The sequence below is a fragment of the Dermochelys coriacea genome, chromosome 2, assembly GCF_009764565.3.
Source record: "Dermochelys coriacea isolate rDerCor1 chromosome 2, rDerCor1.pri.v4, whole genome shotgun sequence".
Classification (NCBI taxonomy): Eukaryota; Metazoa; Chordata; order Testudines; family Dermochelyidae; genus Dermochelys; species Dermochelys coriacea.
Genome location: NC_050069.1, coordinates 106,891,143 through 106,918,539, shown reverse-complemented (window position 1 = coordinate 106,918,539; position 27,397 = coordinate 106,891,143). Strand labels below are relative to the sequence as shown.

The following is a 27,397-nucleotide window of genomic DNA, read 5'->3' as shown; positions in this document are numbered from 1 at the left end:
CAATTTATTTAAATATATTTGGATGTTTTCTACATTTTCAAATATATTGATTTCAATTACAACACAAAATACAAAGTGTACAGAGCTAACTTTATATTTATTTTTATTACAAATATTTGCACTGTAATAAACAAAAGAAACAGTATTTTTCAATTCGCCTAATACAAGTATTGTAGTGCAATCTCTTTATCATGAAAGTTGAACTTATAAATGTAAACTTATGTACAAAAAAACCCTGCATTCAAAAACAAACCAATGTAAAACTTTAGAGCCTACAAGTCCACTCAGTCACTACTTCTTTTTCAGCTAAACATTTAGACAAACAAGTTTGTTTACATTTGCAGAAGATTTTCTCCCTGCTTCTTGTTTACAATGTCACCTGAAAGTGAGAACAGGCGTTTGCATGGCACTGCTGTAGCCGGCATCGCAAGATATTTACATGCCAAATGTGCTGAAGATTCATATGTCCCTTAATGCTTCAACCACCATTCCAGAGTACATGCATCCCTGCTGATGACAAGTTCTGCTCAATAACAATCGAAAGAAATGTGGACCGTCACATGTTCATTTTCATCATCTGAGTCAGATGCCACCAGCAGAAGGTTGATTTTCTTGTTTGGTGGTTTGGGTTCTATAGTTTCCACATCAGAGTGTTGCTCTTTTAAGACTTCTGAAAGCATGCTCCACAGCTTGTCTCGCTCAGATTTTGGAAGGCACTTCAGAGTCTTAAACTTTGGGTCGAGTTCTGTAGCTATCTTTAGAAATTTCTCACTGGTACCTTCTTTGCATTTTGTCAAATTTGCAGTGAAAGCGTTCTTAAAACGAATAACATGTGCTGGGTCATCATCCGAGACTGCTATAACATGAAATATATGGCAGAATGCGGGTAAAACAGAGCAGGAGACATACAATTCTCCCCCAAGGAGTTCAGTCATCAATTTAATTAACACATTATTTTTTTAACAAGTGTCATCAGCATGGAAGCATGTCCTCTGGAACAATGGCAGAAGCATATGAATCTTTAGCCGATCTGGTACATAATTATCTTGCAATGCCAGCTACAACAGTGTCATGTGAATGCCTATTCTCATTTTCAGGTGACATTGTAATTAAGAGGTGGGCAGCATTATCTCCCATAAACGTAAACAAACTTGTTTCTCTTAGCAATTGACTGAACAAGAAGTAGGACTGAGTGAATTTGTAGGCTCTAAAGTTTTACATTGTTTTGTTTTTGAGTGCAGTTATGTAACAAAAAATACATTTGTAAGTTACACTTTCATAATAAAGAGATTGCACTACAGTATTTGTATGAGGTGAATTGAAAAAATACTATTTCTTTTGTTTTTCGTTTTTACTATGCAAATATTTGTAGTAAAAAATAATAGAAAGTGAGCACCGTGCACTTTGTATTCTGTACTATATTCTGTGTTGTAACTGAAATAGATATATTTGAAAATGTAGAAAAACATCAAAAATATTTAATATATTTCAATTTGTATTCTATTGTTTAACAGTACAATTAATCACAGTTAATTTTTTTAATCGCAATTAGTTTTTTTGAGTTAATCGCGTGAGTAAACTGTGATTAATCGACAGGCCTAGTTTTGACTGCTAAAAATTTTCATCTCTAAAAATGTTCCTGTATTCTATAGGCAACATTAAATGGGCAAATTGCATACACCTCCCACCTAGGCCAGGCTACTCCAGGATTCTCACAAATACTGGGGAAGGCAGGCAGTGTTAGCACAGAAGTCCACCCCCAGAGGAGGGCAGGTTGAGCTTGCTGTTGGAAATACATAGGAGCCCTGCCAGCAGAGACTGCCCAGAGAAAGCACTGAAGCATTTTTGTTCAAAACTTTCCAAAAATAAAGTTATCAGACAGAACAAGTCTAGAATATTTCAGCCCATAGTGGCGGGAGGATAGTAAGAATGGAAGTGCTTCTGCAACCTTGAAGTGCCATTCTGCTCTAGATGGTGACTACATAATAATGACACCACAAACCCTTGAGAAAGACTATGCTTGACTACAGCTGTTTATTTGCTGCCAAATCATCCCACCAGTTTATAAAGACAATAGGCAGAGAATCCCATCAAGCTATTTGTAGTCACTTTCCAGGTCAGAACTGTACTGTCATTATAGCATTTGCTGACCACTGTAATAGACAGTTCTGAAACAAATTCAATGTAACCTTTAGACATATGAAACCAGAGCTTGTTTGGCTTTGCCTTTTCTATTTGTACCAACTTTGTTGAATAGTTAGTTAATAATTAAAAAAAAAACCCACACAACCTACTTTCCAGCGGGGATGGGTTGTTTTAACAATCCTATTTTACATAGAATCATAGGAATGGAAGGGAGCTCAAGAAGTCATCTAGTCCAGTTCCCTGCACTCAAGGAAGGACTAGTATTATCTAGACCAATGTTTCTCAAATGTGGCCACCAGGAGCTTTTAGTGCGGCCACGACAGACTCCTGGCTGGTGATGGGGGGTAGGAAGCATCAGCCCTTCTTTCTCTCTCCTTATTGCTACTGGATGCACCGCCTGCACCACCTCTAGAGAGGGGCACAGCACTGCAGGAGCAAGGTGAGTTCTTGACCCGTTGTGGGGAGGGGTTTTGGACGGCAGGCTCCAGCGGCAGGAATTCAGGAATCTGGCCATGAGGCCCAGGGCTCTGACCGCGGGGCAGCAGGTACTGACCCCCGCTGGCTCTGGCCATGCAGCCCTGGCCTCCAGCTGTGGGACTTCAACCTCCGTCCCCTGGTTCCAGCTGTGTAGCAGCAGGCGCTGGCTCCTGGCTCCAGTCCTGGGCTTCAGCTGTGCAGTGACAGGCGCCGGCCACAGTTGCCAAGCCCATGCCCAGCTGCACAGCAGCAAGCTCCAAGCATGGGGCTTTGGGCTCCAACCCCTGGCTCTGGCCACAGGGCAGCAGTTGCTGACCGCTGCCTCCAGCCACGGAGCTTCAGTCGGCCTCTGGCCCCCAGTTCCGGCCATGCGGTGGTGGGTGCTGGCCCCAGACTCCAGCTACGCGGCCCAACCCCAGTGCTGATCCCCTGCCCTGGCTGCCCGGCAGCAGTCATCGACCCACAGCTCTGTTCTCTGGCTCTGGCCACACTGTGGTGGGAGCTGGGCCCAGGTGCCAACCCTTGGCCCTGGCCATGCAGCAGCGAGCACTGGCTTGTGGCTCCAGCTAAGCAGTCCTGGGCTCTGGCACCCAGCTCCAGGCTCTGGCCCTGCAGCAGCAGGCACTGGCTCTGGGTGCTGACCCACAGCTCTGGCTGCATGGCAGTGGACTCCAATCCCTGGCTCCAGCCACACATTTCCTGTCCCCAGCTCCGGGTTCTGGCTGTGGGCACTGAGCCCTGGCCACATGGCAGCAGACAACAGGCCCTGGCTCTGGCCATGCAACAGTGGGGCTCATCACCCACTCCCATCGCCCCTGGCCCCCACTGCCTCCCATGGCCTATATCCATCCCATATCCATCCCTCCTCCCCCGCCCACCCAGGACCCTGCTGCCTTCCTGGTCTGACATACATCTCCCCATTACCCCGGACCCCCACTGCTTCCCCCAGACCTTCATTCATCCCCCACATTGCCCCAGGCCCCCACTCCCTCCCCCTTCTGCCCCGCCATCCAGGGCTTAATGAGTCCTGGGGCTTGCTGAGAAAAGTGATATTAACAAACATGCAAGTATCTCTTTTCACAGCAGACTTGCTAGCTAGCTGTGAAAAGTGATACTTGTATGTTTGTTAATATCACTTATCACTTTTCATAGCTGTGATATTAACAAATATACAAATATCACTTTCCACAGCAAGCCCCAGGACCCACTAAGCTCTGGCTGGGGGGGCGGAAAGGGGAGGCAGCATTATTTTTGTTATTGAGTCTGCCAAAAAAAACCCTACAAATACACATCCAAATCATTGTAATGTATATCTGTGCATATTTAATTGTTTTTCCTAAAGTTAATTAAGTATTTTAGGGAAAAAGTATCAGTATGGCCACCAGTGAGAGTGGCCACTCTCTGAGGCCGCCAAAAAATTTGTTGCAAGAACCCCAATCTAGACCATCCCTGACAGTTGTTTGTCTAAGCTGCTCTTAAAAGTCTCCAATGACAGAGATTTTACAACCTCCATAGGCAATTTATTCCAGTGCTTAACTACCTTCACAGGAAGTTTTTGCTTATGTCCAGCCTAAACAGACATTGAACAGAACTGGATCCAGAACTGATCCCTGTGGATCACTCTATATGCCCTTCTAGCTTGATTGTGAACCACTGATAACTACTCTCTGGGAACAGTTTTCCAACTGCTTCTGCACCCGCCTTATAGTAGCTCCATCTAGGTTGTATTTCCCTAGTTTGTTTATGAGAAGTTCATGCAAGACAGTATCAAAAGCCTTACTAAAGTCAAGATATACCACATCTACCGCACCCCTCCCTTCCTCCCCCCCGCAATCCACAGGGCTTGTTACCCTGTCAAAGAAAGCTATCAAGTTGGTTTGACATGAATTGTTCTTGACAAATCCATTCTGACTGTTACTTATCACCTTATTATTTTCTAGGTGTCTGCAAATTGATTGCTTAATTATTTGCTCCATTATCTTTCCGGGTGCTGAAGTTAAGATGATTGGTCTGAAATTCCCTGGGTTGTCCTTATTCCTCTTTTTATAGATTGGCACTATATTTACCCTTTTCCAGTCCTTCCATGACTTTTCAAAGATAGTCACTAATGGCTCAGATATTTCCTCAGTCAGCTCCTTGAGTATTATAGGATGTATTTCATCAGGCCATGGCGATTTGAAGACATCCAACTTGTCTAAGTAATTTTTAACTTTTCTTTCCCTATTTTAGTCTCCAATCCTACTTCATTTTCACTGGCATTCATTAAGTTAGATGTCCAATTGCTACTAAACTTTTTGGTGAAAACTGAAACATAAAAGCCATTTAACACTTCTTCCACTTCCACATTTTCTGTTATTGTCACACCTGGCTCTGATCAGTGTGGTACCTCTGTTTCTATGTAGTTGATGTTTGTCAGTCTGGAGTGCGCTCTCTCTCTCTCTCATTTTCCTTATAATATGAACAATCTCCAGTTACACAAGATTTGGGGATAGGGAGGAGGAGGAGAGCACTAATATGGGCTAGCAGTTACCTTTCAAACTACAGGAGTATCTTATGACAGCAGAAAATGCATCCTCAGGTCACATCTACACAGTGTAAATTAATTGTGCATTGGCAAGACACTTTTTTTAGGGACATTTGAATCTTGTCTGTGGAAACCATGGCAATTATTGAAAACCAATTAAATGAATCCAGTTAAGTGATAGTAATTGATGTTTGTACTGTGCTTTGAAGATATAAAGATCTGTAAGTATGTTAAGCACTATAACTAGTAGTAACAATGTATGTCATTTATTTAAATATTTTCCACTGTAAAACCCAAGGCTGTCTTAAGATCCAGACCTCTAGTATTTTACATTCTGCTTCCAGGTTGATGGGTAACAATTTTTTCCCTGCTGTTTCTGGGGTAAGCCCCTCTCAAATGCACAAGACTTCTGAGGTTTTAACTACCAGCAATATTTGTTACTGTGATGTTAACACTATCATCTCTCCAGATTCACTGCCTCACTGTAGCAATATTACAGCAGTGATGTGAAAACAAAACCTAGCACCCAGTGTAGATCCAGACTTGTTTAAGCTTTTTAGAGTCAACATTTGACCCCTGCATCCCCCCTTCTTCAGGCGGGAAATAAGCTGCCTCAGGTCTTTTCATGGAGCAACTTACTTGGTTTCTGCAGCAGCTCAGTTGGAATAGCTGGCGTGTTGGGGTACAGAGTCATGGCTGCTCCTAGTCCCCATCCACCTGCATTGTGGAGAGAGTAGCAGCCCCAGGGCAGCCACACAAGATGCTTTCTTACTCCCCTATGTGGGGGTGAAAGGCAGCTCTTGGCTGCCCTCCATCAACAGCAGAATAGATCATGTCATTCCAAATTTAGGATACGGAGCTAAAGAACAAAGCTGGAGATTGAAGTTGAAGTTGAAGTTGCACAATTCGATATATAAATACTTTACTTCTAGCATACCTCTCAGAAAACCCAGATTGTGCATTTTTGACTCTGCCTTTGCTCTCCAGAAGTAAAATGATCTGCTTAGTGATAGTAATATACTGCTGTTACCTTTTACATTACAAAAAAGAGAATGGTGCTGCAGAGAGAGGGAGGACAGCTTTGAAACACCTGTCATACTGAAGAACATCTGGACTGAAAGCTAATGGTGCTATGATTTTCATACATTCCAAATGATGCATCTTAAGCAATTTATCCAATAAGATAGCTAATTATAAAAAACCCTATTTTTATTCTCATTATCAATGCTCTTACGGAATTAGAATTCAATGAAGTTGTTAAAAGCTGACACATGGTTGAACAACAAGCTTTTATAACAAAACACCAGTTTGAATTCCACAGCACATTTTTTCAAATATCAGTGATGATTATAGTTTCAAAAATAACTTATCCTACTAGGCATGGAGGAGGATAATTTCAGAGTAGTTTGCCAGGCTATTGAAAATAGTAACTGATATGCTTGCCTAACGCCTGGGAAGTGTTCTGCTCTTGAAGCCAATTTAAATACCACAAGAAAGAGTTATAATGTTGAGGTGAAAGAAAACAGTACTGTGTTTGTTCAAAAGTGCCCCACTTTTTTGATTGTCTGCCTGTCTATCCATCCATCCTCCACACTCACTCACATGTCATCAATTGATGTATACAACCAGGTCAGAAGAGCTACTTCATTCTTTTCAGTAGAGCTATTCTCTATTAATGAATTGGACTTGACATTTATAAACAGAAGATATTTACTTGATTAACAAAATCCTTTTGATTTCAATGGAGGATGCCCAGTGAAGGGCATTTTATAATAAATGTATAGACCAATAATGTTCTCATGCATGAGAGAGTTGTTGAGATTTTTTTTGCTGTGAACTCAGATAAAGAGAAATCAAATTATGTTCTTATGTCATAATGAAATATAACAGAGCTCTTTACTGTTGATGGGTGAAGGGCATTTGGAAAACAGCAGGCACTTCTAAAGATGCAGGATGTGTTGGGAACAAAGAGGGAAAAGAAAGACCCCAATCCAGCAAAGCATGTAGGTATATGTGTAACTTTAAGCACATGAGTAGCCCCATGGAAGTCAGAACCAGATCCTCAAAGGTATTTATGCTCCCAATGTTCATTGAAATCCATTTGAGGATCGGGTCTTAATTTTCAAAAGCAGTGATGAGCACTAGCTCATATTTTATGTCATAAAAATGTAGCATCAGGTTTGGGGAAGATGTCAGACAAATACAAAGATGCATGAGCATATTGATTGAAGTATATGTAGAGGGTAGATACTTCAGTTCCAGTGTATGTATGGCCTACTCCAGGGGTAGGCAACCTATGGCACACATGCCAAAGGCGGCACGCAAGCTTATTTTCAGTGGCACTCACACTGCCCAGGTCCTGGCCACCAGACCGGAGGGCTCTGCATTTTAATTTAATTTTAGATGAAGCTTCTTAAACATTTTTAAAACCTTGTTTACTTTACATACAATAATAGTTTAGTTATATATTAAAGACTTATAGAAAGAGACCTTCTAAAAATGTTAAAATGTATTACTGGCATGCGAAACCTTAAATTAGATTGAATAAATGAAGACTCGGCACACCACTTCTGAAAGGTTGCCGACTCCTGGCGTAGTCTGCACTAAAAAGTTAGATTGACCTAGCTATCCCAGGTATAGACAGTGCTAGGTCAACAGAAGAATTCTTCAGTCAACCTAGCTACTGCCGGTGAGGGAGGTGGATTACCTATGCGAATGGGGGAGGTGGATTACCTATGCCGATGGGAGAGCCCCTCCTATCAGCATAAGAAATGTTGACATGGAAGCACTACAGCAATGCAGCTGCACCACTGTAGCACTTCAAGTGTAGGCAAGCCAATAATCTAATCACGGTTCCATTCTCTCATCTATGAAATCCTGATGTTACTCTACTACAGTAACTACTGCTGACTGTGGCAGAGGTTCTAAGGGGAAAAATCCTACACAGTAGTATTCTTTTGTACCAGCGGGAAATTGATACCATCATATTGTGATGCTTCCCCATGGGTACTCAGGGCTGTGAGACACTTTGCTACCAACTGGCCTTAGCATGAGGAAGCCTTGCCTGTGCCTGCTCAGAGTCCCCTCCACTGGCCACGGGCAACACAAACACTCCCCTCTAAGACTATGCATGCCCCACTCTGATTCTACAGGTTGGCAATAGGCACACTCCAACCCCCAAGCCCTCTGAGGTCTCCCTGGACCGTCCAATCCCTGTTCACTGGACACTCAAAGTGTTCACAGATTCATTGATCCCAAAGGAATAGTACAACCCATCTTACCAGGTACACCTCAGACCACTGTTCCCCTTGACATTCAGCACTTAAGTAAGTTTATAGTGAAAACAAATAAGTTAGTTCAACAAAGTAGAGAGATTTGAATGATAGCAAGTAGAAGTACTGGAAGAAAATAAATCAAATCAAATCATAACACATTCTAGAACCTAGGCTTAATTAACAAGACCCTCGTGTCTAATAAAGTATTACCAACACTTTCCAGCCACACAGACTATGATCCCTTTTTCATGAGACAAGTCACATTGTCAGCGTCTCTCGTTTGTGAAAAATTTAGATTGTACCTCTGCACTCCCAGGTATACGCCACTCTCCATTGTCTTTACTGGTAAACAGGATCCCTTCCTGCTGTTTATTTCTTCCTGTAAACATTGCAGTGGGTATTGGGCTCAGGATGCAAATAGGCCTGCATTGTGAGACATACAATGTCCAATACACGTGACCAGACAGAGCTAAGTATCTGCTACTTCCTGTTTGAAAGGAACCTGTTGAAGTCATGTCACCTCTTGGTTATCTGCCTTCACTCCAAGTCTCTGAGAATATAATTTCAATATAGATCTCTAATTCCTTAATTATTATCCATACATACATTTTGAAATGATTGGGATGACTAGTGGGCTACTGGCTCTTATTAGAGACCTCACACGCCACACTTTGGTGAACTTAATATGCATATATCTGATCCAGTGGATCCCTATTAACACCCTATGAATCCCCTTTCCCTCTGCCAGTTGGCACCAAAAGGGTTACACATGACTACTGATTATTCTGCATGGTATCAAATAGATTTGTGAGATTCGAGGCATGGGTGTCCTTACTGCAATTCATTTCAGTGGGGAGCAAGTTTTCAAAATATTCACTTGTGGATTAACAGTGATAGTACAGTTAGGCATTGTACCTACAGCACAACCATGTTAGCTGCAAGAAGTTTATAAATTGTCCTGGAATGAAAGATTGAGGGCCTGATTCTCTACAGCCTTGTACCTTTGACAGTGCAAAGTGGATGTAAATGCAAATTTAGCCCATTCTTAAGTGTTTTGCTGACTCAGGGCCCAATGACAACTCCTTCTGTTGTTGCCACGTTTAAACCCTGGAAAGCTGCTGCAATAATAAGTTAAATTAACAACAATTTCCAAATTTGTCATCCTCAGAACACTTTATAAACATTAACTACTGTGAAGCAAGTAGTTATGATCCCCATTTTATGTATAGGGTAACTGAAGCAGAGAGGTTAAGTGAGTTCCCCAAGACCCCAAAGAGGTAGTGTCAGCATTTGGACTGGAACTCAGGAGTTCCTGGCTTCTAGTCCCATGATCTGACATCCCCATGTGCTCAGTCTTTCCTGTGCTTGGACCTCGGCTCTAAATATCTCTGGCTTCATCACCCTCAGCAGTGGGAGACAGAATTGGTATTCATTCTCTTTATCAATCGATTATGATTTTAATACATCCCTTGTCTTTAATCAAGTGATATGCAGCCATGGCAATTATCTTAATAGTACTCACTTTTTTAGGACTACTGGTCATAAGAAACTAAGAATTACCATACTGGATGAGACCTAAGGTCCACCACTATTCTGTCTGACAGTGGCCACAATGCTTCAGAAGAAGGCATATGAACCCCACAGTAGGCAGATAAGGGGTAATGATGATTCTTTGAACTAGCCAAGTGGGGAAGCAGAGAAGTGTGACATAAATGGGTATTTTTATTCAGACTGCCTTGCTAGTTCTATTTATCTGAAATTATGGGACATATCTCCTTTGGAAATCCTAATGGTCAGTTGTGGTGTATTTCTTTTTGGATGCTGTACATATCACCACTAAATTTCTTCTCCCTATCTCTGCATCTCTGCTTGAGTTTTTCTAACCAAAATAATGTCTTAGGTGTAGCTGCTTTAGTATCACAGGGGGTGCAGCCCAGCCAGACCAGTTCAAAAATGTTGGCAGGTTAAATTGGCTACAAGTCAGTATAATACCTGCCAAATCATATAAACAGTTAAACTCTCAACTTCTCACATTCACCACCTAGAAATTGTTTGAATGGGGAATTAGTCATTGGATATGCAAGCACAAAGAATGCAGGATGTATAAAATTCCATATCGTAAACACTGATACCTCTAGGGCTTAGTTTCAGAGCAGTTCTAGATCTTCATTCACACTGGTAATAACAGTAAGAAACAAGTCAGCTACAATGTCACCAACATCTGCTAAGCCAAATATCCTAATGAAAAAGTACAAAGATGTATTTCCCAGGAAACTGCTCTAGTCCATAAAGTACAAGAGTAAAATGGACATTATAGCTCTTGTAATACACACTCCCGGGGGGTGAGGGAAGGAGGGAGGAACACAGTTGCGCTGTGTGGACCAACTGGCTAAGGAGAATGACATTGAAACATTTAGGCATCTCCAGATGCCTGAAATGAGCCTCCATCATACTGTTTATGAGCCACTGAACTACAGGTAAGGACTCCTTTCTAAAACGTATCCTATGTGGCATCTGTGTATGGACCAATAGAAGCACTGTACTGAGAATTCTAAATGATGTAACATTCATATATGGGACAGTTGTGACAGTAAATTTCATCCAGGAGATGTTCTAGTGCCCTAAGTGATTCTGTTTGAGTGTGTGTGTGGTTTTTTTCAAACTGCAGGATGCCATAACCGAGGAAAAGCTTCAAAGGGTGAAAGAGCAATTCATGTCTGCCTATGACTTCACTGCAGATGGACGTTTACAAATACATGAGGTAAACTGCCAAAATATCTCTTTTCTGAAAGGCAATGAAATTAGAAAATGGATCATGCATAATTGGGAAATTGGGGAGGGGGAAGTGGGAGACACAAAGATAAGCCAGGTTGTATGTAAATTTCAAACTACTTGCTCAAAGTATAATTTACATGGAAACATGTTCATCTTTTATTTTCTGCATAGCGTCATGTAAGTTTGCTCTAATCTTTACCTGCCTCTTTTAGCTTGCATATATGATCTTGCCAGAGGATGAGAACTTTCTGCTGCTTTTCCGACGAGAAACACCCTTGGACAACAGTGTGGAGTTTATGCGGGTGGGTGTCTTTTGCCTTAACCCCTTGTATGTTGTTGTCAATTATTCTGAATGGCACCTATAAGCAGACTCTTATTTAAAGTAGATTAGTATATTGGACATCCGTGGAATTTTGTACAAATTCATGTTCAGGAAAACAGTGTTATTTTTGAAGGCTGCATTTTCTTAGCTGTTGAAGTTGTGAACATTCTGGTAGGAATGCTCAAAAGACAGAGATACCTTAGATAGGCTGGGCAAAACCAGGAGATGCATATAGTCGATGCTTGCACTTTGCAGACTTTCTTAAAGATACATGTCCATTTTCTCCAGAGATGAAAGGTTTCTATAGCAACCCACTGAACAATTTAACCCTTTAGAGAGCTGGGGTCAGATCCTTGGCTCTATCATTTGTGCACTGGACAAAGATCAGTGGGGGTTGGCAAAGAAGATTTTGAGCCACTTCGGTACTGGCACTCTTCCCTGATTCTGGAGATGTCAGTCTAGTTCCAAGGCACAATTTAGAGTGGATTGAGGGATCTGCTAAGTGGCCGTGGGGTAGGGCTGTGGACAGCCAGTGCAATTCTGTCAGTCAGAAGCCCTGGGGTATAGGGATGCCCTTGGAATGCCTCCTTTTCCTTGCCATACCCCTGCACAAGGGGGGGCCAGGAAGGAAGCAGAGTGAGAGCCATTATGGCAACTCTAGACCACCCAAGGAGTTCCCCTACATTTGGGGAAATCAAGTGGCCTGATCTACCAGCTTTTGAACAGCTTCACAAATCTGGGGGAGGATTTGTTCCTATATTCTTGGCATTGCTAGCTGCTGCAGAAACTCTATATCAGCCTTCCAACACTCATGAAAATTGACCAGCACAGACAAAATCTACTTGCTTCCCTTTATTAGGATGATGGTTATAACAAAAGACATTACACTTGCTCATTAAAATTACTTGCCTACAAAAAACAAAAATACCCCACCTGGGTGAATAGCCAAACAGTATTTTGCAAGGCTTCTTCATAGACATTAAGTGACTTATTCCTATAGGAAAAGCTCCAGAGTAGAGAGCTTTTAAAAGCCATTATTAAAAAAAACTTTATTTTTAAATATATTCCTCTACTTCAAAGGCTTGATTTCCAAACTGAATATATAATCTTGATTAACATGTAAGTTGGGTGTCTGTGGACACAATGACCAGTTATGCATCTAACTGGTCATTTACACAGGCAAATTACCACTTTGAGTATGGAACCATGGTGTCTTTGTGCAGAAATTAGGAACACAATTTTGATCAGGTTCTCAGTCTGATCATATTTTTCCTTTATAGAAAGAGACTGTCTGTAATAAATAGCTGATTGCAGATTCCTTTTTTCCACAGTGTGCTATACACTGTTCTGTCAACATCAAAATAAGAGTAAAAAACACTGTATGTGAATTATTTTACTTTGTCCATAGCAAATTAAATACTCAATAATATGGCTACATGCAAATTATGGAACTGAGTGAGATCTGATCTAGAGCTGTACAAGATAATCAACTTCTTTGATGATTAAGTGCAAAATTCATGTGGTCTTACCAATTTTTCCCCTCCAGATTTGGCGCAAATATGATGCTGATAGCAGTGGATTTATTTCAGCTGGTGAGCTCAAAGTAAGTTATTTTAATCCTCTCTTTGGGCCTGATCTATAACCCACTGATATCAATGGGAGTCTTTCCACTGGCTTTAGTAATTCCACTGCCTTTTTGTGAGCTTGATAAATGGCATTTTAAAATTGTTCTGTAGCCATCAATCACTAGAGAACACATTGGCTGTAATTATAGCCGCTGGATCTGTGGTTCTTTTGCATGGTTGTATGAGGAACTGACCAGTAAATCCTCTTATTTGTGGACCAGCTTAGCTCACCTTTGTGCCTCACTTCTTCCCCCCATCCCTTGGTTTACATCCCTTCCAACCCACCCCCCCCCAATTCACTTCTGGGCTGCTGTAGAGACAACCACCAGAGCACTCCTCCATATCTTACAAATGCGCACAGTCCCTAGCCCACCTCCCCTTTCCAACCCTGCAGAACAGAGCCACAGCAGTTCCATTTTATTAACTAGCTAATTACTGTTGTGCCTATTAATAAACGGTTTTCTGTGCCTGCAAAGGTGGGGGCAGGATTTGGCTCAACATTTATTCCATTTTCAGGCCCAGGTCTGATTCCGGAAAGCACTTAATCAAACGCTTCACTTTTCACCACATTCAGATCTATCCTTGGTCTGCAAAGCACTTGGGCAGCAAATTCGGCGATGAATCTGGGTCACATGCCATCTGACTGTGACTGTGACTCCAATGTATTGCCATCTTTTGACTTGTGAGCCATTGGACTGATGCTTTGAATTCATCAGCTTAATGTTGAGGGTCTGTCAGCAGCCAATGCAGAATCATCAGTCCTTAGCCACTCATCACAGTACCGACGTAATCTGTTTGCAAAAAACTTATGTTGCTTTCAGCATAGCAGGATGTTATGGTACTGATGACTTTGACCTCATCTCACACTCCCCTGATGTTTCATATGGGTTTCTCTAACAACTTGCGATGTAGATGCGGTCAACTTCAGACTATGTTGCACATCCTTGACGAGTGCCTGCTGACTTCAACAGCAGGCTACTGGCTCTTCACCTGGCTGATGATGATGCTATCAAATGGCTGGGCACACTGTGCATATGCTGAGAGAGATCATGTGTTTATGCTTAAAAGTGGATTTAGGTGATTAAACACCTTTAAAAGTCTGGTCCTAAGTGCTTTGTTGAGTTGGGGCCATAATGATTTAAGTTTATTTGGAAAGTTAAGCGTTTGGGAAGTAATAAATATCACCTACCAAAAAAGTCCTCTCATATAGCTGATCCTCTAATTCACGGTTCCATTATGTCTGTTATGGGAGAAGCTGATTATTTTAAAATCTATTTTAACACTACATATGAACTAAAAAAAATAAAAGATCAAACAAATTTAAATTACATTGAAGCCAATGGAACTACTCATGTACTCAGAGTTAGGCATGTGTTTAAGTAAATTGCTGAATTGGGGCCTCAGTTTTTTATATTATTCCTTGAACTCCAAAGGGTAAAGTCTATTACTCTGATCCTTTTCTGTCAATAGGACTTTCTGGGAGATCTCTTTTTGCAGCACAGAAAGATGATTCCTGAGGCAAAGCTGGAAGAATACACTGATACAATGGTAAGCAAAGATAGTATCATTTATTGTGACTAGAATTTCAGACAAATCAAACTCTGTCTAAACTTGTTCAAAAGTTCAGCTAAGGAGGTACCTTCATATTTACACAACCTAGACCCAACCCTCAGCTCCCTCTCCCTGCATAGACGCCATCTCTCCCAGCCCACACACAGGCTTTCAGATCTCTTGTTCCTTAAAACCCACAATGCACTGCTAGTTCCCTTCTTCACCCCATATCCTCGCAGGCTTTCCAGCTCCTTCCCTTCCTCTCTCCAGCCAGCATATAATCCTCAACTTGCTACTGGTAACAGCCTTTTGGGTAAGCAGCAGTATTTTGAAATTCACTAATCTAAGCCTGATTTTCAGGAATGAACACACACATACTTGAAATCATTGATAGTTACGATGTATTCACAACATAGTGGCTGCAAGCAGGCATTTGTATATGCAAAATGGATAGTTGTGTGCATAACATATGTACCCTTCTGCTTGCATAATCAGCCATTTTGCATTCACAAATGTGGGTTTGCAAACAACTTAGGTTCCCACATTTGAAAATTATATGCGGGGGGGTGGGGTGGGGGTGAGAGAGAGAAAGAGAGAGAGCATAAGAAACAAACTTAGAGAAAAATAGTTCATTTCTGATGTCAGTGATGAAGTGGATGATGTCATCCGAGTTCCAGCAAAGGCTTCAACTAATACTACTTTCATAAACAATTCGTGGGCACATTCATAAGCACCCATGACTTCACATTAGACCATTTATATCTAACTTGAGAACTAATTTAACTTCCTTTTGTTTTACTATCAAATCTCACATGGCCACTTATGACACAGTATATTTCCACTCCCCCACAAAAGGGATGAAATCAGATTACAGAAGCAATTTTATAGCAAAAATAACTTGAAAATAGAAAATAAAAATCCCCACAATTAGCATAAAAGTCTTTTCAGGAGAGATTTCTGGCAGCAAATAGCTTTTGCATCGCTCCATTAAGATTTACTTCCCTGATGAGTACTTTGAGCAACAGCTGGAGAGTAAGCAATTTAAAATTTGTAGACAATGGTTGGCTCATAGCCTCTGACTTATTTCCCCTTCCTATGAGTTTCCCCCATAATTTCCCAAGACACAGTAACTGCCATTGCACACAATATGATTGCTAACACAACAGGTGCAGTTAGATAGTAATACAATTGAGAAGAAACATGGTCCAGTGGTTCAAGCATGGGGTGGGACTCAGAAGTTATCTGGTTTCTATTCTTAGATGCTCTACTGTCTTGCTGTGTGTCCTCGGACAAGTAATTTAACATCTCTGTGCTTCAGAGTAAGATTCAACTTGGAAAAATGGCTGCTTTAGTGTATTTGGAGATATATAATCTGAAATGCAAATATGCAAAGTTTCAGAGTAGCAGCCGTGTTAGTCTGTATTCGCAAAAAGAAAAGAAGTACTTGTGGCACCTTAGAGACTAACAAATTTATTTGAGCATAAGCTTTCGTGAGCTACAGCTCACTTCATCGGATGCAAAGTGTGAGCCATTAATGATGGCTTGGAATCTTGATGGCTCCCATTAACCAGGACAATTGGTTGTAAATGGCTCTGTTTACTTGTAAGTCTTCCTGTATACCTGTGTGCTGGCAAGTGGGTAATGAAGTCTTACAGTGACTTGTGATCATGTCACCTGAACTGGAATCCATCTTTAACCTGGTGCTTTTCCATTTAGAAAGAGGGGTGGGAATCCAGAGAGGGACAAAGGATTCCCGCCTTGTGCAAAAGATATATAAGGGGGTGGAACAGAACAAAGGGGGCTGCAGTCATGAGAAATCCCCTAGCTACCACCTGAGCTGGAACAAGGACTGTACCAGGGGAAAGGATTGGGCCCAGATTAGAAAGGAGTCTAGTCTGTGGAAAAAGAAAAGGAGTACTTGTGGCACCTTAGAGACTAACAAATTTATTTGAGCATAAGTGAGCTGTAGCTCACGAAAGCTTATGCTCAGATAAATTCGTTAGTCTCTAAGGTGCCACACATACTCCTTTTCTTTTTGCGGATACAGACTAAGACAGCTGCTACTCTGAAGTCTGTGGAAGAAACTTATTGGAACATCTCTGAGGGTAAGATTTTATCTATATTCAGTTTCTTAATGTACTAGGCTTAGACTTGCATGTTTTATTTTATTTTGCTTGCTAACTTACTTTGTTCTGTCATTACTTGGAACCACTTAAATCCTACTTTTTATATTTAATAAAATCACTTTTTGCTTATTAATTGACCCAGAGTAAGTAATTAATTCCTGAGGGAGCAAACAGCTGTGCATATCTCTCTATCAGTGTTGTAGAGGGCGGACAATGTATGACAATTTACCCTGGATAAGCTTTATACAGAGTAAAACAGATTTATTTGGGGTTTGGGTCCCATTGGGAACTGGGTATCTGGGTGCTAGAGACAGGAACACTTTCTAAGCCATCTTCCGTTAAAACTGCAGCTTTGGGGGGATGTGGTTCAGACTTGGGTCTGGGTTTGCAGCAGGCTAGGGTGTCTGGCTCAACAAAGCAGGGTTCTGAAGTCCCAAGCTGCCAGGGAAAATGGGCTCTGAAGTAGTCTCAGCACATCAGGTGGCAGCCCCAAGGGTGTCTCTGTGATCCAACCCGTCACAGATACAACTTGGAAAAATGGCTGCTTTAATGTATCTGGAGATATATAATCTGAAATCTGCAAAGCAGTTATGCCAGAAGAATTTAGGGTGCTATCTAATAGCAAATTAGACTTGAGTTTGCAATGCGATATTGCAGGGAAAAAAGTCCAATACAGTTTGGGGCTGTATATGTAGAGGTGTAGTGTCACAAAAGAGCATTGTGATAATCCTCCTCTCTGTGATTCTCAGGCAACTGCATCTGGAATACTGTGTTCTGCTCTGGGCACCAAATTACCATAATACTGTTGATAAACTGGAAGGAGTTCAGAGATGAGTAGGCCTGAGGGATTAATTTACTAAGAAAGATTTAAAATATTAATTATGTATAGCTTGACTGTGCTGTGACAAATGGGCACATCGTAACAGTCCACAGATATTTGAAGGGTGTAAATATCTAGAAGGGAACAAGTATAACTTGGAGTAATGGGATGAAATTAAGAAGGGTAAATTGTATCTGAACATTAGAAAAAATGGCAAATCATTAGGGTGTGGAATAGACTCCCTTGGCAAATGATGGAAGCTTTATTTTTTGGCACATTTAAAACTAGACCAGACAAAGTTCTAGTAAGGGAATAATAGGAAACAAACCTGCACTGGCAGGAAGTGATATTAGCTAATCTAATGTATACCTCTAATCTCTAGATTCTAAGATACAGTTTCCCCATCTGTAAAATGGAGATAATAAAATTTAGCTATTCCACTGTAATACAGTGGGATTAATTAATTAATCTTTGTAAAGTCTTTTGAGATCCTCAAATCAAAGATACTATAGAAATGCAAAATGTGATTATTATTATTAATCATCATGTCTATCTAGAGAGAAAGGGTGATCATGCAGCTACTGCACTGACCTGGGATTCAGGAGCTCTAGATTCAGTTCCTGGGTCTGCCACAGACTTCCATGAGGAAGTCACTTAATTTCTCTGTGCCTCAGTTCCCTGACTGTAAAATTGGAATAATTATACTTTTTTCCCCACTTCTGTCTATTTAGATTTTAAGGTCTTTGAGTCAGAGACTGCCTCTGCTGTGTGTAAATACAGTGCCTAGCACAATAGCACACCAATCTCACTTGGGGTCCTAAATGCTTCAGTAAAAAATAAATAATGAAAAATAATATCATGGTGTCAATAAAATGTGTGATGATCTAAAAATGTGTTGGTCTCAACAGGAACGTCAAAGTCTGTGCATCATGGCATATATAGTCTGTGGCTAGCTGCACACATCTCAGATAGCAATGACTAGATGAGTGGGCCCCAGTGCTTCTGAAGGAGCAAATAAAGGACAGACAGATAGGTGTATTATTTTTGACAATATGGCGAAGGTCTGAAAAAGCAGCAGTCTATGATCCCATGCTGGGTATTTACAGCTTCTTGCATGTGAGAGAAGATACAGGATAAGTATCTGATTGATCAAGTGACACAAACTATTGCTCCTATTAATATAACTGCAGCCCAGATGAAAGAAAGATATCAGAGGCTTTGCAAAAGTTAGCTGTTATCTTCTGAGGTCCCAGAAATGGGCCAGGTGCCTCACAAAACAAGTGAAGATACTCTCCCTGCCCCCTTTTAATTACTGCTCCGGGCATTAGCAGCACTATGCTTGTCTTTGGAAGACTGCCTCCAAAGCAAATGATTTTAAAATCAGAGCACTTAGGATGGAAAAGATTAGATTTGGGAGTAGGGGATGTAACTCTCCCCAGCCACCCTCTCCAACAATGCGACCTATGTCATAAGGATTTGTCCCTCTGCATACTTTCATAACATATTCTGGGCCAGGAGGAGCTTATGGACCAGAGAGTGACTACAGTGAATGTTTGTCTTTCACTCTGGGAATTGCTTTCATAGGCGCTAACATCATGGTAACTTTGCTGAAGTTTATTCTGCGCTCCTTTGCCTTATAAATTCTATCTAATCACCACTTTCCACGTACCATAATACATACCCCTCCTCTTCCTCATCTTTATTTGTCCATCCCTTAAGTGACACAGATCATCTGTGTGAAACACAAGGCTTGTCTACATGGATGTCAAGTTTGCTGCAAGCTGGGGTGTGCATTTACTCCATGCTAACCCTCTTTCAAAGAGGACTAGATCAGAGCTCACTAATGAACTGTAAATGCACATCAGTAGGGTTCACATTGACAGCTAGTCTGCTGGAGATTAGTATGAAGCAGACCGACTCCCCAGCTTGCTGCAAACTACTTGTTCATGTAGACAAGCCCACAGTGTCCAAGGCAGTTTCTTTGCTCTATCTGTTTTCACTGTGAGTTAGAGACTTTTTCCCATTTTGAACACAGCTGCCTGAGTAATGTGGATTTCATTCATCTCCAGGAATGTGTTTCAATGTTGCTTAGCAACCATGCATTACTAGATCATTCCATTGCTTCACAGTATTGTCCCATCTATGCATTCTTTTTGCTCCTTCATCAAAAGACTGCTGATTGTTCTTCAAGCTCCGGATCACAAATAGAAGGTAATGAACCCTCAGGGATAGAAAATGGGCAGTGCTTTCACTAGTGTTTATATGGGCACCTTATGTATGCAAAATACAACCTTCAGGAGCGTCATTGGATATAGTCATGATGGAAACAGATGTAACTGCAGGATGCTTCTTTTCTTAGTGGTAGTGGCACTCTTTTGAGCCAAAAGGAACAGTCAAAGTTCACGGGGTATAATGAAGAGGAAAGAGATTAAATTAAGCAAGGGAGAATTTAGGCTCGATAGTAGGACGAATGTCTAACAGTAGGGCCTACTAGACAGTGGAACAATTTCCCAAGGAAAATGGTCACTCAATAATTTATAAGCAGACTGGAGATTATATTCTAGCAGTTGGGAATTCTGAACAGTCTAGGGCAGTGGTTCTCAAAGCCAGTCTGCCGCTTGTTCAGGGAAAACCCCTGGCATGCCGGACCAGTTTGTTTACCTGCCATGTCCGCAGGTTTGGCTGATCGCGGTTCCTACTGGCCACGGTTCGCCACTCCAGGCCAATGGGGGCTGCGGGAAGTGGCACGGGCCATCAGAGGAGTGAAGTTCTGGAATAGCCTTCCAAGGGAAGCAGTGGGGGCAAAAGACCTATCTGGCTTCAAGATTAAACTTGATAAGTCTATGGAGGAGATGGTATGATGGGATAACATCAGTGGTGAGCTGGAGCCAGTTTGCACCGGTTCGCACGAACCGGTTTGTAAATTTAGAAGCTGGTTTAGAACTGGTTGTTAAAGGGTTGGGCAAACTCCAGCCTGCGGTTCACATCTGGCCCACAGGACCGTCCTGTCCAGCCCGCCTGAGCTCCCGGCTGGGGAGGCTTCCCTTGAAAATCCCTTTTTACTCACCCAGCGACGCTCCGGGTCTTCGGTGGCACTTCAGCAGCGGGTCCTAACTCGCGTCGTGTCTTCGGCGGCACTTCGACGGCGGGTTCCTCAGTACCGCCAAAGACCCAGAGCGAGTGAAGGATGTGCCGCCAAAGCGCTGCCGAAGACCCGGAGCAACTGAAGGAACCGGTTCTTCAGATTTTGGCAGCTCATCACTGGATAACATGATTTTGGCAATTAATTGACCTTTAACTATTCATGGTAAATAGGCCCAATGGCCTGTGATGGGATGTTAGATGGGGTGGGATCTGAGTTCTACAGATAATTCTTTCCCAGGTATCTTGCTGGTGAATCTTGCCCACATGCTCAGGGTTCAGCTGATCACCATATTTGGGGTCAGGAAAGAATTTTCCTCCAGGGCAGATTGGAAGAGGCCTTGGGGGTTTTTCGCCTTCCTCTGTAGCATGGGGCACAGGTTACTTGCTGGAGGATTTTCTGCACCTTGTAGTCTTTAAACCATGATTTGAGGACTTCAATAGCTCAGACATAGGTGAGAGGTTTATTGCAGGAGTGGGTGGATGAGATTCTATAGCCTGCATTGTGCAGGAGGTCAGACTAGATGATCATAATGGTCCCTTCTGACCTTAATATCTAGGAGTCTATATGTACAGCTAGATACATAGCATTTTGCAATTCCCCATCGTTCAGGGAAATTATGTTTGGAAGTGATTTAAGGATTCTTGTTCTTCCAGTTGGGGGGAGGGGGCATATTCTCAGGGGCAGAGTTGAAATCACTGCACTTTCTACCCATAGCTCTTAGCAACAGCAGCCTGCTACAGGAATACTATAGCCGTGTACCTTGGGAGACCAGCAGGTACCATAGTTTAGAAAAGAAAATGAGAGGTTTTGATGATAGGGTGAAAATATTCAACCCTCCTACTGATGAGAAAGACAGTGAAAACCCATGCGGTGATGCCTCATACTGCTTCACCACAAAGAAAAAATAATAGTAATAATAGTAGAAATAATCTCTCTCCAGCTGCACATAATGAGGCTTCAATTGGACTCAAGCTCATATGTTTGTCAGAACCTCAGCATGGAATCCCAGTCTTAATATATGTACTTTAGGGGGTATTGTTTATGGATGAATATTAGCCAGACCTAAAATTAACCTTGTGCTTGAGTTAACATCTCCTTCTCTCTCATTTATCCGTCTTGGGTCCCCCATGCTGTATTAGTAGTGTAGTACTTCTTCACAGCCTCCTCCCACACCTCATTTCTGATCCTTTTTGCCATTTTATTTAAGTTTCTTATTAGCCAGTAAGATATTGTAAATAAAACATAAGTGAGCTTTATTCTTCATTGCCTTATATCTTGGGTAGTCATTTATATCTGTGCCGAGAGGGTGTACGTTGTTACCACTCTAACCTGATAGCATTTTGCACCCATGTACTTGGAGTACAGTGCAGGGGAGAATCAGGTTCAGGGAGGCTTTCTAGGATAATGTTGTCAATAGGCCAAATGCCAAGGTCCTTGCCTGATTTGCTTCAATGCCAAGTAATTATTGAATCAGCATTTGCAGAGGATGACTCTTTTTACGTCCGTTTTCTAAGCTTGCACAGAAATCACCATCCTTTAGAAACTTTCTTGCATCTGTAACCATATAGCACTCAGTCATTTCAAGAATGACCAGAAACCTTTCATTCTTATGCAGAAGCCCCTTGCACTCCTTAGTTACCTTGTAAGTAAAGGCACTGACTGTTCTTAGCATTCTATAGTTCACAAAACTACTTTATCTGTTAGTCCTGATGTAATGCTACATGCAGGAAAAGCTCATTATCAGTTTGTGCTTCTGCAAATCAAGTTACATAGGCTGTTGAAATAATCACATACAGAGAAAGGTTATTGTTGTTCATTTTTTTTTGAATACCCACTGATAACATCAGATTCACCAAAAGCCTTTAATTTGAGCACCACAATATCCACTACATTAAAAAAAAGCACCTCAAAACACTATCTTTTCCTACAAAAGAATAAAGCATTAGTTTTGTGTGATAGCAATATGAGTGCTGAGACCAAAAATTCAAACAGGATTTTGCCTGAATAAAAACTAATTATGAAGTACAGTATTTGTTCCATGGAAATTAATGGATGGAGAGAACCTAGGATGAAAGCCTCTCTGAAGTCAATGACAAAACTCCTATTTACTTTAATAGGGGTAGGTTTTCGCCCCTAACCTCTCCCTATATAATTTGGTGGGGAAAAAGTTAACGCACAGGAGATGTGGATGGGTTCTATCGTCAGCTCTGTCACTGACTTCCTGTGTGATCTTGAGCAGTTATTTAGTCTCTCTGTGCCTTCCTTTTTCCATCTGTAAAATGGAGGTAAGAGAACTTAGTTTTACAACACCCAGTTAATTCATATCTATGAAGTTCATACAATCATCAGATGGAAGGCATATAGAAGTGAAAACCATTGTTTTTTATGACTAGTATACCCCAGTGGCAGTATGTTTATGCACCTTGTATGTTGTTTAGTGGCTCACGGTGCAAACCCCCATATCACAGGGTTTACTACTCACTGTTGGAGCACCTCCTTGTGGCCACATCTGGGGACTACCTCCTCAACATTAACATCAAGTTTTTCACCACAAGGTTTGACGTTACCACCAAAGTTTTCATCACAAATGGGCATTTACAAGTATCTTTGTCATACAACACCTTCTGTTTAGACAGTCTGGTTTGTTCAGTACCCATTGTGTCCTTTAATTCCTTCCTGTACCCTTGCATGTAAATGGGTGCTGGCTTTCCTTTTACTACAGTGTTAAGCATAAATTTTTAATCAAAGCATATCTTTGGGGCTTTGGTATTTAGGGTTTGGTGAGGTAAGGATGCAGGGGTATACCTTGCATACTGGCAGGCCCCTTATGGAGCTGTCTCCCAACCCCAGGGCTGTGCATATGCAAAAAGCCCGCTTCCCCTCTTGGGGTCACCCTGTGGGTGAGTCCTTCCCACCCCCCTTTCTGGAGGATTGAGACTTGAGCTTCCTTGGTTAAAGGAATCTACCTGCTGATTAGGGTTAAATGTTTCTATCAGCACCCCCTCAGCTGCTTGCTCTATGTTGACAGGTTTCAGAGTAGCAGCCATGTTAGTCTGTATTTGCAAAAAGAAAAGGAGTACTTGTGGCACCTTAGAGACTAACAAGTTTATTTGAGCATAAGTTTTTGTAAGCTACAGCTCACTTCATCGGATGCATCCGATGAAGTGAGCTGTAGCTCACAAAAGCTTATGCTCAAATAACTTTGTTAGTCTCTAAGGTGCCACAAGTACTCCTTTTCTTTTCGCTCTATGTTGTCAGCTAGGGGCAAAGCTTCCTCCTCCCTGTCAGCCAGGTAATTTGCATGTTCCCAGACATACTGCTGGTTGTTTAGATGTGGATTTAAAACCATTGTAAACTCAAATACTGGGCTCTGCCATAAAGAGACAGAATCAATTTCCGGCAGCATGTTAAAACTGATGTCTTGGTGACTTACAGTTACCAGCTTCTGCTTCCACAAGGAATCAGGTGTGTCTGAATCCCACTAGGGTACTACAAAGATGTCTTCACTGGCATCTGGCAGTCTACTCTCAGAATTTGAGACACAGGCTGTTTGCCTGGATGGACAGGTGCTGAATCAGACACTCTATCCTAGGTATTTGCCCACATGGGATCAGCATGAGGATATTCATGTGCGAACAACATTACTTCCTCAAGATGCTGAGTAGGCAAAGACAACTGGTTACAGGGCTGCCTACATTCCATAAAGTTCCCTTTTCCCCTTCTGAGGCCCCTTTTGAGAAACCTTCCTCAGTGGTCTGTTAAGTGAGTTCAGAAGGACTGTGCTCATTTGCAGAACTCTGGCAGTTAGCACTTGGAACAATTCTCTCAGCAGGCAATCTGCTACAATGGTCCCATCAGGAGTTAATTGGGCCAAATAACTCCCATACCCTTCAGGCAAAACTTACTTACTTGCAAACCTCACCAGGAAGCATCTTTCCTGAAGGAGCTTTCCCAAACAATAATCCATTTTTCATTAAGCTTTGATAAAAATGCAATGCTGTTTAAACATGCTGGACCTTATTCTCATTTACACTACGCTCTTTTACACCACTCTGGCAATGTAAAGGTACCTTTAAGTGGGTGTACATTTCATTTGTTTCCCCTGAAAGGCATCTTTATGCTGCCAAAATGGTTTAAATGAAAATCAGGCCCACAACTATTTAAACCTCCCATATGTGTTTGTACATAAATAGATCCATGATATGGGGGTGTACCTGCAGTAATTCTTTGTGTGTGTGTGTGCAATTATCAGATCAGATCAAACACTTGCATGCTTGAAATTAGCAAGTTTAATTAATAAATGTATCCCCAGGCATTTGATGTGTAATACTTGCAGAGATGGCACATAGCAGATGTGCATGAGCTACAGTTGTCCAAGTAATGGGATTATGTCTAGTTTAGTAGCTGTGGTACCTCAACTAATTTGTTAAAAGCCATTCCATATCGAGTACATAATACTCCATATTTCATGTGAAATTCATTTTTACAGAAAGGTACAACCTAGGCCTTCAGATGGGACTTTCTTTTTCTTTGTTGACCTGAATGGACAAAAGATTAAATGTATTTGGAAATCTTATTTAGGATATTGGTCCTATAAGAGGCAAATTAGAATTTGAAAAGATGAGGGAGCTGCGGGAGGGGTTTGAAGTGGCTATAGACACCCCAAAATTTGCCTTATCTCTCCCGTAGCCACCCCTCCCAGCATAAAATTCAACTGTTATGCAGAAGAAAGGGTGGTATGGTATGGTATTGCCACGCTTACTTCTGTTCTCCTGCTGGCAGCGGCACGGCCTTCAGAGCTGGGTGCCTTGCCAGGAGCAGTGGCTGCCACTCTCTAGCCACCCAGCTCTGAAGGCAAAGTGGAGAAAGTGGCAGCAGCTAGCCGGGCACCCAGCTCTGAAGGCAGCGCTGTCACCAGCAGCAGCAGAGAAGTAAGGGTGACATATCGCGCACGGGGAAGGGGTGGGGGCATGGAAATAACAATAAATGGGAGGAGGGAGCATGTCGGGAGAGAGATTGGGAGGAGTGTGCATAAGGGAGGGGGATCACAGACGGGGAAAGGGGAAGCATTCATAGGGGAGGGGGATCACGGAGGGGGGAGGAGGACCTTGGTTAGGAAAGGGGAATCACAGCAGGGGAAGGATGCATGGGGAGGGGGCAACACCGACAGAGGAAGGGGGACATGGTTAGGGAAATAGGGAGCATGGACAAGGGGTGGATAGCCCCAAACAGAGAGGAAGTGTGAGTGGGGGAGGAGTTCCAGACAAGCAGGCACCATGCAAGGCAGGGACTGGCACGTGGTGGAGTGCAACACCCAGCCCAGTGCAGGACACTGCATGCTGTAAGGGTGGCACAGGGATGGGGGGGCTGTGGCAGAGTTGGGAGCCCAGGGGATGCTGCTGCTGTTAGTGGGGTGGGTAGGGGCCAGCACACACCAAAAGAGGTCCAGTCCCACCACTGTGGCAGTCTGAGGGCACCAGCAGCAGGCTTGCCAGGCACTGAGCTGAGCTGTGTTGCAGGATGGGAGGTGTGAGGTGTGTAGAGCTTTTCCTCAAGCTACAGGTCTGGAGCCCAGGTCAGCTTCAGGCCCCTCCCCATGAAGAGGCAACAATGGGCCGGAGCCCTGCATGGGGGCAGGGGCACCTCAGTGCTCCCATATGTGTGCCCACAAGATGTAAAGTGCAGCCCCTGCAATTTTCTGTCTAGCCCACATCACACACATACACACCCGGGAAGAGGCTGGCACTGCTCCTGAGAGTTTTTCTTGGTTTGGCAAAGGCAGAGCTCAGAGAAAGGAGGCAGATAGGGGAGCTGGAAGCAAAAGGAAAGAAATTATGCTGATTAGTTAGAAAATACACATTTAAAGTCAATAAAATTTAAATTTTAGCTCCAAATTAAAATTAAGAGGGGACCAAACTGCTCAGGAGGTTGGCAATGGGCTAGGGATCCTTTCACGTCTAGGTCACCAATTCTAATCTAGCCTATAGTAGTAGTTGTGAACACAGGTCATGGCTATTTGATCACACACACACACACACACACACACAAAAGACATTTCCTACTCTAGAGCTCTTGTCATCTAAGTCAAACAGACACAAGGTTGACACACACACTGGAAAGCCCAGATGAAGGAATAACTACAGTCGGGAGGGTTTTTTATTCTTATTATTTTATGTTTTATATTATGTACTCTTTGAGGGCATCCTGGAAGGCAAGGAGACTTTAGGAGAAATATGAATGAAAAAGTAATTAGTGGCTTGGCTTGACCTATGCACAATGAGTTATTGGCCTCAATCCACTTCTTAAGGTCACAGTCACATGTCTCTATCACATAAATTGCCATCACAATTGGTATTAATTAGTATCTTTATTTCAGTCTCATAGAGAAGCCAAAGATTTAGTGGTCTTGGAGGCTGAAATTCCCCCAAAGAGACCTATGGGTTTCCTTTTTGATGTATCGCAGTGTATTGTGCTATTGGGCCTGTATTTAAAAATGTAAGGACCCTGAAAGAGGGACACTATCTTGAGATTCTTGCTGACACAAGAGCAGGGGTGAAAATAATTTAAATGACTTTACTGGTACACAAGGCGGCCAGGGTCCTGGGCAAGGTG

General features: G+C 42.3%; 1 protein-coding gene across 1 annotated transcript in view; it reads left to right on the top strand.

Annotated features, from left to right (window-relative positions):
• SCGN (secretagogin, EF-hand calcium binding protein) overlaps positions 1 to 27,397 on the top strand; it is a 53,200-nt gene that overhangs the window by 15,166 nt on the left and 10,637 nt on the right. Inside the window, exons 3-6 of the mRNA XM_038388214.2 lie at positions 11,090 to 11,182; positions 11,409 to 11,498; positions 13,065 to 13,121; positions 14,614 to 14,691. Of these exons, the coding sequence (XP_038244142.1) occupies positions 11,090 to 11,182; positions 11,409 to 11,498; positions 13,065 to 13,121; positions 14,614 to 14,691 (318 nt within the window). The remainder of the gene's footprint in view (positions 1 to 11,089; positions 11,183 to 11,408; positions 11,499 to 13,064; positions 13,122 to 14,613; positions 14,692 to 27,397) is intronic.